Source organism: Falco cherrug, chromosome 3, assembly GCF_023634085.1.
Source record: "Falco cherrug isolate bFalChe1 chromosome 3, bFalChe1.pri, whole genome shotgun sequence".
Lineage (NCBI taxonomy): Eukaryota > Metazoa > Chordata > Aves > Falconiformes > Falconidae > Falco > Falco cherrug.
Window position 1 is genome coordinate 66,712,938 of NC_073699.1, and position 18,028 is coordinate 66,730,965.

General features: G+C 35.5%; 1 protein-coding gene across 1 annotated transcript in view; it reads left to right on the top strand.

The window, feature by feature from the left end:
* DOK6 (docking protein 6) overlaps positions 1-18,028 on the top strand; it is a 253,286-nt gene that overhangs the window by 88,463 nt on the left and 146,795 nt on the right. The window contains exon 2 of the mRNA XM_055706156.1: positions 12,395-12,502. Coding sequence (XP_055562131.1) covers positions 12,395-12,502 — 108 coding nt within the window. The remainder of the gene's footprint in view (positions 1-12,394; positions 12,503-18,028) is intronic.

Here is an 18,028-nt window from a genome sequence, read left to right on the forward strand (position 1 = left end):
TATTATATGTTAAAAATACAAAAGCCAATAGGGTAATGTACTAAAACAAGTGATTTGGAGTCAAAGGCAAAAATCCATTCATGCAGATGTTCGCTGCCAGAATTAAAATTTCTGCTGGGACAAGACTCATAAATTAAATCACAATAAAAGCTAGCTCTCCAAAGCACAATAGTTATGTACTAGTCACTGAGCACCTATGAAAAAAGAATTATGAATGTGAAATGTCCACATTTTTTTTTTCTCTGCTACTCCTCAGGAAGGAAATAATTTCTATTCTGGTGAGCCAGTACCATGAGGACAACAAAAAGACCTGTCAGACTTATACTGTCTCATTGGTTATAAATAGTGTGAGGAATAGAGAAGATCAAAAAGTGGCAGGCACCTATTCTACCTGTTTCTGCAACTGAAGGAAGCAGGGCACGGTGACTTGCACATTTCTCTTCATTCATCTATGCCCAACACTTACCAAATTCTATTTTGTTTTATATGCAAGTGGGGTCATTTTAAGTGCAGGCTTTAAAAGAAAAAGGGCATACGTGTAGAAATTGTTGCTCTGCTGTACTGAACTTAGATGTGTCTGTATACTGGCAAGAGTTTAATGGCCTCATAGAAAGAGTTGCTTGGATTAATTTCTGAGATACTGGAAATATAACTGTGAATTTGGAATCCTATTTATGATATAAATACATCAATACATCTATCAGTGATAATATATACTATTATCAGTGATAAAATATACTAACATGAGGAGACTGAAGTTTTACCTACTGCTGTCAGTATGTATTGTTTGATATGTACAGGTGATGTAAATATAAAAAACAACCCTTAAATGCTGAATCATTTGGTGAGTATGCCTGGGATTATGAGTGTTCATTTATGTAATTCTACAGTGAAAACTGTTTTCCTTCCTTGTGTCTCCCCCCCACCCCACCCCCAAATCAGAACATTTAATTCTACGATATTGAAAATTATTTGGGAATTTCCCCTATGACTTCATGACAAAACAAACAGGTCAAGAAGACACGCTTTCTGTGCACTCTTGATATATAAGACAGTACCTCTGGTGAGCTAGTCAACTGGCACCATATACACAAATTCTTGTCTTGAAGAAGCTGAGAATTGGTCATAATACTTTGCTTATTTCACTATTCTAATACAAAAAAGTATAATAAAGTTGTTAGTCCATTCTCTGACAGTCTCTGAATCTGGCAGAGTTTTTTTAGTTCATGATTCATAGTATGTTCTTATTCAGTAGCTATTAATAAAGGTAATTATTTTATTAAACCTACTGGGTATTTTCCATAAAATCTGCATATTTTAGTTTTTAATTGTAGTTTTCTACTGACTTTTTGCATGGAAGGGTTGCTTAGCAAGAAAGCTGACTTGCAGTGGTTTTATGAGTATACTCGTTGCTATCACTATATAATAAATCTGTATCTGTAACAAGTCTCCTACTTTTTAAAGTCTTACACTTAAACTCTCACTCAGACATCACAACTAAATTGTGAGGATTAACCAGTTAATACTGCAAAGCCAGATCTTGCTTCTGGTAGAATTAGTACCAATGAGCACACAACACTTACTTCCTCCCTCTCTCTCTCTCTCTCCCCCTCCCACCCTCCCCTCCTTTTTAATGTTAGACTATGTATTATAACTTCGGCTCTTGTAGCTGAGACCGTCTCAGCAGTCTGGGGAAATAAGCAACACAATTTTATGCACTTTTAATATTGCAAGTGAGAAAAGGGACTTGTGTTAGCTAATATTGAACCAATATGTTAGGTGTTTGTACTCTGTATAGGGTATCAGAGGTTATCTGATTTGACCAGAAATGCTACCTTTTTTTTTCTTTTCCTCTTCTTCTCTACCCACTCCTGCTCTTAGGTGGTTCTCAGAACACTGAAAATCAAGATGTATTCTATTTATATGCAGCTAGTGAGAATATAAAAAAAAAAAAAATAGCATCATTTGGGCAGAGTAATCATTTTCTAATGCCCATGGGAAATGGTTGTGAAAGGACAGTCTTATCTCCTACTAGCTCTGGAAAGTTGGTAATAATCAGTGGAAGTGACGGAGGAGGAGCTGGTTTGAGTTTGTTTTTTCTTCCTCTGAGATAATGTTATTAACTTGGTGGGATGATCATCTTTCCCTTAACAAAGAAATTTGTATTTGATCTGTGATGTCTTGAGTATTACTAATTTGGGTCTGAGCCAAAGCATACTAAAGCACTGGCATGGCTTCTGTGGATTTACCTGGAGTGAAACACTAAAACACTTCAGGGCAGACTTTTTTTGAGACATATCACAGGTACAGAGGAGGGAATTCAGAGTGGTCTTTTGGACTTATGAAGTCTGGGTTTGGAAACCATCTGCTTTTCCTCTGCATTATTTCCCTGGGGTTGTAACAACAGCATTTCTAATCCCCTGTAGTGGCACATTTCCCCACAGAACATCCTGGCTAGGAATGTAACACACCAGCTGTATTTGAGTTCTTAGGGAAGCTCTTTCATGCTAGTTTTCTTTGAGTAAAAGCTGTCTTTGTCAAAAATTTGCTGTTGCAACAAAAGCTGAACAGAACTGGTGTTGGTAGTTGCAAGAGCTAAGGGCTATAGCTTTTTCTTCCAAATCCTCTTAGCTGTGTGTAAAAGTGTTTGTTTTCTCATCCTTTTCTTGGTTTGGATTATGTGTTTATTCAGTGCAATATTGATGCAGACATCCTGAAAATGTCTGCTTAAAGATGTTACCAGTCTGCTATTACAGTACATCAATAGCAGACTGGTAATGTCTTTGAGCAGACATTTTCAGGAAATACTGTAAAATAAGTAGCACAAGAGTGGCAGAAAGCAAATGAAGTATTTGAAGTATGTATCTGTCTGTATACATGTTCCTCTTAAAGTCTTAAGACCCAGAGCAAATTACGATTGGGTTTTTTGGGTGTTTGGTTTGATTTTTGTTTTGTTTTTTTACTTTAAAAAATCCAGGTAGCTCTGTGTATGAATACTGCAGAAAATTTCGTCACAGTGCTCAATTTTAGTATCCATTTTATTCCTGCTGCAGAGGATTCTTGCTAACTGAGCTTTTAACTATTTCCACTTAACACAAGCTGTTAATTCATCTTCCTCCTCTTCAATTAGGCTAAAGCTAAGATGTAATGAAGGTGTTTAGCATCTGCGAAAACTATGATTCTTTGGCAGGAGGAGATTTAACCTATAGGTTACAGTAATGCAGATAATCAAATGTCAGAAATTCAGCACTGGTGTTAGACATCCTCTTGATCATTACTATTTCTGAGGTCCTGATTGAATCCTACTGCAGCCTTCATTTTGCAGAACACCTTCTTTTCTATATAAGATTAATTTCTCCATAAAATCTAGCAGACATAAAGAAGATTCTAAGCAGAATATGCAACTGCATAAAAAAAGATACTTTTGATTTGTAGGAAACCAACATAATTGATTCATCCAACCTGATACTTCAGAGGTTTATAGAATTATATGTCACGGATAAATGCCATTTTTAGAATCTGTACTCTGTTCTGTAGTACAGTGTATCAGAGTATGTTTGAAGGGCTTTTCTTCTACATTGGTATTTATATATTGTTTAGTCTCACTGCATTTAAACATGTTGCATACACTTTGTGCATGTGTGTGTGCCTGGGACTGTGACCAGGCATTTAATAGTAGCACCTATAGACTACGGTTAGCTTTCATCCATATATATCAGTATGGCTGGATTTGCAAGATTTTCTGGATATATGCTGAAATGACAAAATACATCCAAGAATAAAGGACTAACTTTCCTATTCTACTTTGAGAATCAACTGCTGTTAGAAATTATACACCTTCATAAATATGCAGTGGCACTTATATTCAGCTCACATTTTTGTTCTTTGTGGAAAGTGCTTTAGACTTAGTGCTGTGCTCAGCTATATTAAATCTCATGCAAAGCACACTGTTTCCACTTATTTTATGAGTCAAAACAACAGCGTCTTGAGGACTGTGATACCTCAGCCAAGACTGTGTGATAAGGTAGAGAAAAGTAAGGATAGATGTGGTAGAATACTAGCTAACGTAAACCTGAGGGATAATTTTGGATTCCGAAGCTGAATTTGAGCTTTTAACCCTCTAAACTGAAGCTGTAAAAATGATTTGAGTTTTTGTCCCTTGGTAGTATAGAACAGATGTTTGTGGTTACTCTTTTGTTCAGCAGCTCTTCTTCATTTTAAGGTATTCTGTTGCATGGTTTTGATTTTGTTACACTTATTTTCACAAATCCTCACCTTCGTAACATAAAATATTAAGGAACCCATCTTTAAGATACCATCTTTCAATGTGTGTTATTTCAGATTGTGTATAAAAGTCTGAATTTTGTTTTATAAAGATGTAAATAAGAATCTCTCTCAATAACTCTAACTTGCCTGTTTCTCAGCATTGAGTTCCCTTGTAGGTATGCTAAATGAATTTAACTTTTTCAAGAACAAAGTGATGACTGTCTACTAAATATGTATAAAAGACTGCATTTCAGCTTAATAAGCTCATCTATGGAAGAGTTAAAAATTAAGAAAGTTTACTGCGGTGGTATTTCCATTATTTCAATATGTAGTTATTTAATTAAAAACTAATGAAAGGAGTAACGACTTTTTTTCCTGTAAATACTGCTTTCCATTGCAGAATATCAATCGATTATTTGTAGTTTTTCATATTCAAGTGGGCTATATTTATTTGTAACTAATAAAAGTAAAATATAAAAAGTAAGTAAAAAATTGGTATTTCCATCAAAAAAAATATCAGATGAGTTAGGTAAGCTAGTTACTCCGGTTCAGTTTGAGAAGTTACTCAAATTTATTATTAAAGCATAACAAAACCATAAGTTTCTCTGTTGGTATTTTTTTCTGATTACATTTAGAAAAGTACCTTTGGGAATAAATATAGATTTGGGTACAAATTCTAGCTACATAATTGTTCATAAGTAGGTGCTACACATTCAGCTTAAGCTCAGTGAAATGTTTCAGATTTCTTGGGCACAATTCCTTTGGAAATATTGCAAGTTCTGGGGTTTTCCTGCTTGATACCTGCTAAAACTGTTGCAACCAAATTTTTATTGTGGTTTGTTTTGAGGTTTTTCTTCTCATCTACTGAGGCCAGACCTCACGCAAGCAGTATTAATTTTCCTCCAAAAGAATTACTGAAGGTAGTCTTGCCAAAACTGAGTCAGAAATGCAGAGAGGCAAAAAATGGCTACTGGAACTGATTTTTTTTAAATAGCCATAAGATCAATTCAGATATAAGTGATAAATTCCGCTGATCTGCAGGCTGCTATGAAAACTGAGTGCATTATTCGTGTAGACCGTCCCTCTGTCCTTGAGTTGCCCTGCTGGCAGTTCAAAGCAAAGTAACAGTGGTGGGTGCTTAAGGATTGATAAAATTGTATAATGATTTTCATAGGACTAAAACATGCAAATCTTTTCAGATATGTATCCCTTGCTCTTTTTTTAAACACAGGAAAAAAATAAATAAAGACTTCAGATTCCTTAGCTAAAGTGTTTATGCACACTATAGTTTAGTTAGTTTAGGAATAGTTGGAAAATTACTATGGTGTGCTTTGATTTCACAGAAGTCTCTAATAATAAAATAAATCTTTTTATGGATTACATGTATAGCCTGTGACTACAACACCATAAATTATAGTATATTATAAACATCTATATGAATCTATAATGGTATGTTACAGCAGCAGAAACATGACGTCTATGTATACTGTAACTGGGTGAATTGTCCTTAATCATCTCTCTCTAACCATCCTAATTCTCCCTGACTGCAATCAAGCCCACAAGGATTGATCTAATCTGAGATGAAAGAGTTTGTAGCAGATGTTTCTATATTTCTTTTATTCCTAACTTTAAATGTCAGCAAATTTGCAATCTGGAAAATAATAATAGTAAAAAAATGCTATCAGAAATTCTGGGATTTGAACTGTGACACTAAAATGTTCTCTGGCCTAATTGTCTTCTATAATGTTGCTGAAGGTCATGCTACAAGGTTTATAAACATGAGGTTTAACCTTGATTTCTAAGTAGAATGATGAAAGGAAGCTCGAGGGTATGTACAAGGTTATCATCTATGAGGAATGTTTCCCTATTGAATAGCCTTCATAACACACCTTCAGACAGCATTTTTTGTTAAAGGCATTACTAGTGATCTTTTTGGGATGTATTTGTGGTTATTTTAATCCTGGCTTTACAGTTTGAACAGATTTGCTTCTATTGTGATTACTTTATGGTAGATACTTTGGTAATATTTGAAGAAAATTGAAATAAGCAAGAGCAGGTGGAGTTAGAATCCATAAAAAAAGGAAAAACCTCCCAAGACTTATTATATCTTGTGGTAAAGTCCTGGCCCCACATCCCAGAGCTGCTGACAGGAGCAAGTAACCCCATGCTTCTGAGCAGGGCTGTGGGTTATTTTTGCCTCTCCTCCTGTTCGGGAGGTAGGTGTCAGTTGACTGTGGAGGATCTTTTCTCTGCTGCTGGGAGATAAACCAGTTCCCAGTGGTGTGGTAAAGGCACAGGAGGTGGCTTTGATTCCCTGCTACTCTGCACTAATTTGGGAGCTCAGTGCTGTGTGGTAGTGTTCTACCTCTCGCTTCTTCTTGCAGATCCAAATTTGCCACCCAAAATGCACCCACTTGGTGCAGTGGTAACTGTATTTCAAAAAGGTAGACAGCAAAATCAGTGCTGTTCAAGGCAGAGAAAACACTGTTTCTAGGGCACCTTAATTTCAAAGATGCCCAGAAACCTAAGTGTGAGAGGGATGGTGTGCCTTGGTACAACACTCTGCGCTTTTTTCTTTTTCAAGCAGTATTGGTAATTCAAGTAGGTTGATTGCAAACGTGAGGTGTTCTGTTTTGTTTTGTTTTTCTATTGACTTCGCTCAGCATTAGCTTACATCCTCTAACTTGCTCTTTAGCTGAGGTATGAATGGTTTTGTCTTCCTGTTTTCCTTTTGGGCCTTTTTACTGCTTTTTAATTTCTCTTACATTTTCCTTGAATGTGTGACAAGTGTAGCTCCACTGAAATGGTAAGTTTTCACCCCTAATGTCTTCTCCCTTTGCCAAAATATGTACAGAAAAATCAAAAAGTGGTGGGTGTCAAAACAATGTGAAATATTACCGTGACAACTATTTTTTTTTCTGACTATGAATGCTACATTTTTTTAATTTTGAGACAAGTTTTTTTTTAGCTAAAACATACTGCATTTCTCTCACATACCCCATAAAAACTAGTATTTATTTTGAATGGCGATAACTAGTAAAGTAAAATTGGAACATACTGATGTATTAGTGTTTTTAATGCATACACTGCAGATGTCTAACAGGAGAGCACTGCACTTGGAAAGTCAGGGAGGAGAAATTAACTAGCCTTTCCTGCAGATAACAAGATGTAAATGTAGGACTGAGTATTATTATGTAGGTTACTTCCTCAGAGAATCATTTGATGGGTTAGTGGAAAGCCCCATGAGTGATGCTTTGGTGCCTGTCCTGGTCAGTGATGATTTCTGTTAGTAACTAGGAGCCGACTCACTGCTGCTTCTCTCTAGAGACAAATGTTTCTACACCTAGTGGCAGAAAATAGGTTTTCCAATATACCCAAGAAAGTGATTGCCATCTGTACTGTCTTTTAGATAGGAGTAGGGAGGTTTCACAGCATCTTAATTGGTTTGCAAAAAAAGCTTATAGTGTTGTAACTTTCTTTTTTGGCATCATTAAAAAAGAAAAAAAGAAAAAGATGGATGAGGGTTTTTTTTTTTTTTATTCTGGGTTGGGTTTTTTTGAGTGTTAGGTGGAATTTCTGGTATAATGTGTAAAGACTTGTCAATAAAAATCCTTTCTCTATATATTAGTGATGACTGGCAAAGCTTTGTTAGCTACCACTGTGGATAAAAGGAAAAGTTAATTTCTAAAACATCTACTTTAAATGACTAGGAAAAGGCTTTAGAAATCTCTGGAAGATGGAAAATCATACATTAAATTTCCACTGTAAACAAATTATTTTCAATTATTTTAGGAAAACAATTTTCTTTCTAAAGTTGCTTTCTAAATTTTCTTTCTAAAAAACTAATTTAGCCAATACATTTCCAGTAATATATGTTTTAATGGATGTATTGTCAACAACCATGTTTATTGTCAACAGTAAAACAGGAATGTATGATATGAGCATGAAGAATAACAATCCGTTCAGAGGCCAAACTTCTGCATATAGTAATCAAGAATATTAAAAAATAAGAACATGCTAGAAAGGTGGGCTGAGAGGTGAATTAAGCAGAAGAGAAGGTAAGAAAAGATTATGTAGAGATTTTCATCGTGAATTGATCTACTGCAGTGTTTTAAGTAAAATGTGAAAAGGGATCTCTAAAGATTAATAGAAAGCGATCAGCACTGGAAGTCAAATTTCTGACTAGAAAGACTTCAGAAATCATTTGAGGGTGATAAAGTTATATTGTTCCAGGTCTGGAATCCTTTTCTCTTGCTAACGAAATGAGGCTACTCAGAGCCCATCCTTAGGAACAGAGGCTACTCTCCCTTGCAAACTTGTACATTGTAATGAAAATTATGTCCCCTATGATATTGCAAGGGACAGCTGAATTAGTTCTCAGCAGACCACAAGTGTGCTGAGTTACTGCCACTGCTTACTGATTCATAGTTGCACAGGTAGTGGGATCTAGAGGAGTATAATTTTTCTGCTTTGCCCATCTTATAAAACTGAGAGAGGAAAGAAGTTGTTTAAAGATGTTCTGCTATGCCGTGGACTTTGCCAGTAATTTCAATAGGATCATTGTCAGGTTTGTAGTAAACAAGTTTCAGTCCTTGTAATTTATACTTTGATAAAAGGGAACTTAAACATAGCATCTACTTAATGCTGTTTTTCTGAATTCTCCAGAAAAAGTAATGCCGTAGGTTTAGACTGTGTTGTTTGCCCTTGATAGAAAAATTTTAAATCATAGTTGCTGAGCAGTGAGTGCTCATGCAAGAACACTGTAAAACTGATTAAATGATCAAATATTTGGCATTTCTTCAACAATGCGTGTGTGAAAAACAGACACTTAAATCTCACAGGAAATTCTAAATATTATGAAGACAATATTCTGAGTGGTTCTTATTCTCCCTGTTGTTAAAGGGCTAATGCCGATTTCTTTCACAATGGCTACCCCAATTATCTGAGGACATTAGAAGTTTTTCAGAAGTTTTGATTACAGCCAATGGCATCTTAAAGTAGGCCAGGGATAAAAAGAGTATCTCACAGTTCATGAATAATTGAGTAGGCTTCTGTATAACAATGAGGTGCCTTACCAAAGGCAAATGTTTGTTTACTGTGTGCTCACATCTGCACCTATTTATTCATATTTATAGGTAAATTCATATGCTAATGCTTTTTCAAACACTGAGGTACAAACTGTCTGTTGGTGTAATAAGGTAAAATGCTGCTGAAATGCAATGGAACTGTATGTGTTTATACCAGCTTTAAAAGTAGGTTAAAAAAAATTAAAATCCAAATGCAGGGATGTACCTTATATGTACATACCATACCAGGAGCCCTCTTCGAGCCATTCCATTCTTCAGGTCTCTCCCCTCCCTAAAGGTCTGGAAAAAACAGATGTCAATAAAATGAAGCAGTAACAATCTAAAGGAAAAACTTACACTTCCCTGCTCTTGCTATTCAGTGTTCTCCTTTAAAAGCAAGGGCTGTTCATTCCTGCAGTCTATGTGCTGAAGCCATTGAATTCATCCCAGTGCTGAAATTTGAGAAAAAGCCTACTAAGGAGCATCGTTAAAGATAACTCACATCTAGACCTCTTCGATGGATACTTTGAAGTACCCACTAATAAAAGGGTCAACACTGCACTCTTGGATTTTGTCATTTTAGCTGCAGACCCTCGAACTCAATTCCACACTGTCCCAGATTGATATCAGTGAAAAAAGACTGAAGTTGCCTTTTAGAAGATTCTGTTCATTTGCCACTGAAGGAATTGCTTTGGAGTACACATTAGATTGCCTTTTATCTGGAAAATGTTCCCATCCTCTCGGGATGAAATCTGACTCCTTGCCTTTGCATATAGTTTTTCATTTATTAGGGGTACTTCTGATGTACTGGTTCTAACTGATGCTTTGCATTATGGTGTGTCATATATACATATATGTACATATATAATGTGTATATGTCTGTGCCATATATTTTTTAATGAAACAAGACCAAAAAACCCCCAACCATCCTTCAAAAAACTTCTAGTCGATTAACGCAACACTTCTTTTACTTTATCACCAGCTGTCCAAAATTCAGGTCATCTGTAAAATGTGGATTCTGTGCTGTGCTAAAACCCACCACCACTGATTATGGGGTCAGTATATTGACCTGTAGAGAAGTCTTTGAGGACTGTAAACAATTAAGATCAGATAAGGAAAATAAGGAAATCAATAAGATTTGAAATGAAGGGAACGGCTTTTACCTTGATAAAGTACTTCTTAGGAAAATGCTTTCCTCAGAGGAAGAGAGATGAACTGAAAATACACACGGACTAAAGAAAAACCTAGATCCCAGAAGAGCCAGGAGTATTATTAAAAGCAACACTTTTATTAAATGAGTAAATATGTCCTGTTTAGACAGTTGGTGCTGTCGCTTTTAGTAAAGTCAAAATATTATGAATATCCTCTACCTCCATGTGGAACTCCATAATGTTGTTAGGAGTTAAATTGGTTAATCAAGACATAACTGGGAGCAGTGCTGCAGCTTTGGTAAAGTAAGTTGCAACACTGCCAAGCTGTTATTTGAAGAAAGTACTGTCTAATAAAGAGGGTTTATGATGTCCCACAGTGTAATGCTGTTTTTTTCAGGAAATATGATATTTTCTTTCCCTCAGGTTAGGTGAAGTAATTTCTGCAATAGGAAGTACGGTTGTACAGTTGCAACTTTACAACCATAGTAGAAAAAGCCTAAAACTTGTATGTTTGCTAAGAAGTATACAGTCTTCATAACTGAACATATTGACACCTTAGTCCAATTGTAAAGTTTGAAAAGAAAGCACTAACTTTGATAACATCCATCTGAGATAATCACAATGGGATAGTGCCAGTATTATTATATCAGAATGTGGTTAATTAAGCTTAATTATTTTAACGCTACTATATTTGCTGCTTACACTTTGTTTAGACAGCATCACATTGAGGGGAAAATTCCTTATTTTAGCTCTCCCTGCTCATATTTCCTTGATTTTTTTTTTTTTTTTTTTTAATGGGAGATGTGTGTGATCCAAGTTAAACAGTACCATACTTCTTGTGTCCTTAAATTTTATATAATTTCTGAAAAAATAAGTCTCTTCTCCACATACAGCCAATGGAACCATGAACTAGTATTGGGGTTTTTTTTGTTTTTCAATATACCCTTCAAATAATAGCATAAAATTCTGTATGGTATTGTTCATAGAGCTTTGCAAGCACTGAAGAGGAGAACAAGTAAACTGTTTTCATAGATTATAAAACTAGATTAATATCTAATCCCTTACTTGCATAATATAGTCTAGAGGATTATCCATAATCTGCTTCTCTTTGAACTGCAAATGTGTTCTTATTTGAGAATTCAATCCTGATTTTAAACTTCTGGTTAAGACAATACCATCAGAGTGCTTAGTATATAGTCTAATAAAGCACCCTTGTTGCTTAAAAATGCATTTTAAACAAAATTTAGTGTGTTTCTCATTTAAAGATGAGGATAATATTGTTTGGTTTGCACTTTCTGGAGGATTTTTGTTTTCATTACATGTTCCCAAACTTTAATAATCTGCATAGGTTTTTTTTATGAAAGTTTGTTATTGAACTCAGTGAGAGAACTAGATGTTGTTGTCCAGTAGTGGTCACATTGGTGTTTATTTCAACCTTGTGGTTTCTTTTCTGTGCATACAAGCTTATATTAACTGCTGATTACTGTGTTCTGTTAAAACCTGCAATGAATGTTTCTGAGTATTATCAATACTCTCCTAGAAATGGAATATAAATATGAATGCTAGAAATGCATGGATTATTGAAAGTACTTTCTTTGATGAAAACTTTATAATGCTTTTCATATTCAAAGTTCATGGATTTACGTACATACCATGAATCATCAAATTTAGCATGTATAAAAGTAATTGAAACAAAAAAAGTCTTCAAAGGACTGACAATCAGTATATATAAATTGATGAATTGGCATTACTTGTGTAGAAATAATTGATGTAATCTGAATTTTTCAGTCTTTTAAAATAAAGTGTTGTCATTTTAAAATTTCTACCAGAGTCAACTATGTAACTGGATACATTTGCAATACTGTCCACTTGTAAAGAAAAGATAATGTAATTAATTTATTTTGTTTGCAGATTTTCAGGCGTTGTTGGTTGGTTTTCAAGAAGGCTTCCAGTAAAGGACCCAGGAGGCTAGAAAAATTTCCAGATGAGAAGGCAGCATATTTCAGAAACTTTCACAAGGTAAGGCATACCTTTCTCATGATCTGAAGCATTGCCTGACTTGGGAAGAGTGTGGTTTTGATATGTCTAGTTTGCAAACAATGCAGTGAGTATTGGGAAGAAAATCTGATCTTGACACTAAAAGCACAGTAAAGTGTCTATAAATCCTAGCATGCAGGTGAGATATTACACTGTTTTTTCTAGATGAGCACAAAACCTCCAGTGTGTGTGAAGTGACAGAGTGATGTTTTTTCTTTAAACGTTAGTGGTTTGGAAATGTGTAAAATTGGCTGCTTAATCAAATGTTTAACCATTAGTTATTTAACTAAGTATCGACCAGATTCTGAAAATGCTAAATGCCTCAGTTGTAATGGTGAAACTGGCTGAATATGTAACATTTTTCCCAGAACTCTTCAAGATATACAAGCTCTGTCAGCATCAAGGATTTATAAGGGTAAAAATTCAGGATTCACTTAATGATATTCTCCCTGCTTACTCTGTCACTATCACTTCTGTGATGGAAAACAAGATATTCAAGTATGTTTTTTGCTTTCTGTCTTGTAAGTTACTATTATCGGCTCCCCAGGTCAATCAATAGTCTTCAGGTTAGCTAATCCTGAAGTAGGGCAGGGCTCTCTGCTTGTGCTGTTGTCTTCTATCAAGTCACCTTTAGCTTTATGTCATATCAATGTTAGATACTACATTAAAACTAGCAAGTTGAAACACAAAGATGACTTAACCAAGGTCACATGGCAAACAGTGAAAGAGTGTGGATGTAAGTCTTGGTCTCTTAAAAAGCATTAGACCTGCCTTCACCATAAAATTACAAATTAGCCTTTAAGTTCCAGTAACCTCTTAGTATCTTTGAAAGAAAAAATGTATATGTAATAAATAGCATGCAATTATCCTGTTAATATTTTCTCGGAAAAAGAGCCCAGGTAATTTCATACTGCCAAAAATACAGCTTCTGATCTTACATTGGTATGGAAGTTTAGGACTGATGTGTACTAGACTATTGGCACTTCCACTGATGTAGCGCAATGACAATGTTTGCTCCAATGTGTAGGAGATCCACCTTAAGCAAAACTGATTCTTCTGTTAGACATAAGTTTCAAAACAGATTGATTTTCCAAATGTAACCTAATGATGGGTCTTTAAAAGAATTAATTGGATGGTTTGGGCTGATAGCTGTGGTGGGTTGACCCTGTCTGTACACCAAAGCCACTCTGTCCCTCCCCTCGTCAGCTGGACAGGGGAGAGAAAATATATTAAAAGGCTCATGGGTCAAGATAAGGACAGGTAAGATACAGCTTAGCTGTACTGTTTTCACTTGAACATTCATTGTAGGTTGTGCAGAACTGCTGTGTTTGCTCCCAGTGCTCCCTCCGAAGAGGGCATAAAGTGGCAATAGCTCTGCACCTGTCCCTGGGCTGGGTACATTCTTGGTAGCTGTTCCTACACTATTCAGAAAAGGCCAAAACCAGACACCACAGTTCTGCCAACTTAAAAGACAGCATAAATAACAAGCTTTCTCATTTCTGTAAAAGAAGGTAAAAGGTGTGTGTAAAAAGTGAAATTCTTTTAGGCTTCGAAGACGTACTGCTCAGGCAGTAGTAGTATTTGTTACCCACTAGGAGAGACTTGCCGGGAGCATTACAGGAAGCCAACATGGCTAAGTAGCATCATGAAGGTTACTAGAAATGAGAGATCAAGCTTCAAAACCTGAAGTGTATCCAGATAAACTAGAAAGCGTTACACAGTTGGCCAATTAATTGTTAAAGCAGAATTAGAAAGAGCAAAGTCAAGCTTGATGAGCAACTAACTAGAAGAGTTAAGACCAGTTATAAATACAGACTCTGAGCCCTCAGCATCAAAAAGCTTGCCAAAGACCCCAGAGTATAAGGGACACATGCAAGAAAGAGGGTAGAAGTGAGCACATTTGCATTGAGGTCTACGGTAGAGGAAACTGGTATGCTCCGATGTGGGTATGCGAGGGAGGATTCTGCAGAGATGTCTCATATCGTAAACCTGATCAGATACCTCAACCTCAGTTACACAGAATGGTCAGTAGCAAAATATAAAGAACGTACTCATTCAAGATCCCAAAGAGAAGGATAACAGCTAAATTACTAATAGTAGTCCATAAACTCCAACATGGGAACCAGAAGATGTGGATTTTCACATTCCTTGTAAAATCTCCAGTTCCATTAATGCATGCTTCTCTTACTCTAAGGTAAATAACCTTCTCGTGAAGTGAAGCTGTTGTGAGATGGGTCTGTCCCTGATAAGATATAGCTGTCTTGGAGCAAGAGAAGTTTGGATCTGTCAATGCTGGCATGCTTAGCCTTCAAATAAATAAATAGGTGATGTCTGGCTCAAGACTTACTGATTTAATCCCTCCAATATGAAAGACTGTTCTGTTAAGATTGTGTCAACAACAGCTGTCTCTTAAGGTTTTGAGTTTTAAGTTAGCAAGATTAAAGTAGGATAAGATTTAAAGATTTTTTTTTTCCTGTTATAATGTTTGATTTTGATGTGCTTTGTCTAAAACTGCAAGTGCACAATAAAATAAATAGCACAACATTTTAGCAATGCTTTCTGAAAGTCAAAAATATATATGGAACAGATGGTCTTAAGCATGTTATATAATATGTGTCCACAAAAATAAATAATAATCAAGGAAAAGAATAGTAGTAGCCTTTTAACTATAATCTACTAAATTAAATTTGTGGCCAGGGCCACACAAGGGGAGATACATTACACTTTTTTTTTTTTTTTTCGTTGCTTGATTGCCCTGAAGAAACTTGTGGAATGCTAAACACTAGTTTCAGAAAATGGTGATTTATGTGACGTAATCCCAGATTTATGGCAAGTTCTTATATCAGCTGCAACAGTTTCTTGAACAGTTCTTGGCCTTAAGATCTCCTGTGCTCATGTGCACACAGGCACACACCTAGAGTTTCTGTGCTGCGCTCATAGTCCTGTTTTGTAACAGGAAGGATGGGACAGGATCTTTTTGTGTTTAAAAACTCAGTATACAGGAACAATAAGATATTTCCTTTTCTACAGCACAGTTGCTAGTTTTTAATTGAGATGGCCTTAAACGATGAAGTGGTTATTCACTTCAAAATATTTCAGGATAAGTCAATTCCTGATAATTTTGAAAAACACTAAATTTTGCAACAGTCATCTATGTGCTAGCTCATACTATTCTCAAATGTAATTACAACTCTAAAATAAAAAATAAAAGTATTTCCTTATGGTAGCATTATCATAATCCTTATAAGAACTTCTCTTTGATTGTTTCTACTTGCTTAGTCACCTCTCGGTTATTGGTTTTTTTTCCTTAGTGTTCTCTGGCCACTGCCAGGTTGTATAAATACAGATTCTTATTGCTAAAGAAATGTGAACTAGCCTGCAGTTTATTCCAGTTTAGTCCAAGAGTCCTGCTTTATTGTGGAGTACTTCTGCCTCTTGTGTGGCTCATGTTCACTACAAATCAGAATTTATGCAAGTCTCCATATGGGCATCTATAATCTGGGATGCTGCTGTTATTGCTCATGATATTGCATTACTTCTCAGATGCAAAACCGTTCTCACAAGAAAGTTGGTTGAACATCTATCAAAATGTTATTGTTAGGCCTCAGTTCTTGCCTTTTTTGTGATAAAATGTAATACCTGATTTGCAACCAAATTTGAATATTATTTGAATTCCACTTACTTGCCTTTTAAAAAAAAAATAAATGTTTATAGCTTTTGTTTTTCAATATCTCAAATTCAAACCTGTCTGGTTCTGCTGTGTTGACCATTCTGCTTTCACTGTTTGTTAGGGGGTTTTGTTATCTAAATTTCCTTGATAAGTCTTTATTTTTTTGGTTAAATTCATTCAAGAATTCATATTAGACAAAAGCTAAATATGAATACCTTGTGAAGATCCAATCAAATTCACAGATGCAAGATTTTTACTTTGAAAAGAATCCCAAATTTTAGACCATTTCCCTCTTCTCCCCTTATCCTTGTTCTTTAGAACTGTGGTCATATTTTACTGCCCAGAACTTCTTTCAGAGTATTTCAAAATAGTGATCTCAATATAGTATTCTCTTAGGAGCCCAGTGAATGTGTGTGTCCGTGTGTCATAATGGTAGTTTTGAATAATATTTAGCAAAATTTTATCTGCAAAGAATCAATAATTTAACAGTTATTGAAAGACATGCCCAAATGCACTTTGTGTAGTTTTTACACCCTTATTTTGCTGAGCCTTCAAAAGCAGAGATAACCAAATTTTCCTGAAAACTATATCCTTATTTTTCCCAATTTTGACATGCAATTCTCTTCAAATATTTGTTTACAGCACTTTCAAGTAATACTTTGTCTCCTAGCAAAATCATCCAGTTGGCATGGGAAGGTTACAAAGAACATTGTTTTCATGGGCAGCTATTACTCAGCTGATGAGATTAAAATGAACGCTATTTAAATGAATAACTGTTAGTAAAATTACTCAGTTCTGTACACCAAACAATAAGATTTGCAGTAATTATCAGATCCCTCTTAAAATATAGAAGTATTTGAACAAAGTAATTGTTAAAAGTAAGCATTCTATGCACCAAAAAGCAAATTGCAGGAATAATTGAAGCTGTGCTGCTAATAAAGCTGTTAATAGAGTCTGAGCACATCAAAGGGCAGCATGCAAACTAATAAAATAAAATTTCTTTCAACAGAGATCGTATTAAGGCAATAACATCTTCTTTCCTTAACAAAGTAGGGAAGAAATCTACAAGCTGAGCTTGCTGACAGAACTTTGAGCTCTTACAAGCATGGACCTAGAATGCTTAAATGACCCTATGAGTCTCTTCCTGTGTAGGACTCTACTCCTTTTTCTAAAGCTTGAAGGCACAGAGTATTAATTAGAAGTGTTAATTTACAGGGTAAATAAAGAAGTGATGTCAGTGGGTGGCTTTGAATTCCTCAGCAGTGGCAGCAGTGGCTGAAACTTTAGTATCAAGGATGGAATAAGTGGTGGGAAAAATAAAGATAATCTCTTAGTCTCTACTGGTTAAAAAGCAACTCCCAGACATGTTAGTGGTGGTTCCTATATGAAAGTTCATGTACACTTATTACAGTAAATTCATAGTAGTACTTCAGTGAGTGCACAATTTTGCAGCAAAAAGGACACCTCCATTCTTAAAAATCAGCTGTTTAAATACAAGCCTGTATTTCCATTATATTAAGTGTTAAACTTGAAGACCGAACTTTTACTTTAAAAATTATTATTGGATAAGAGAGGAATATTCAAACATTTCAGCAAGAGGGGGAGAAAAAAAGGAGAAAAAAAAATATAATATAAAACTCCCAAAATGTCATTGCTGCATAGAACAATTCAGGTTGAAAGGGCCCCCTGGAGTCCATCCAGTTCAGTCTCCTGCTTGAAGCAACATCAGTCAGATCACATTGCTCATGTCCATGTCTAGTTGGGTTTTGAATATCTTCAGGGATGGAGGCTCCACAACTTCTATAAAGATAAACATGAACACCTAATAACCAAAACAG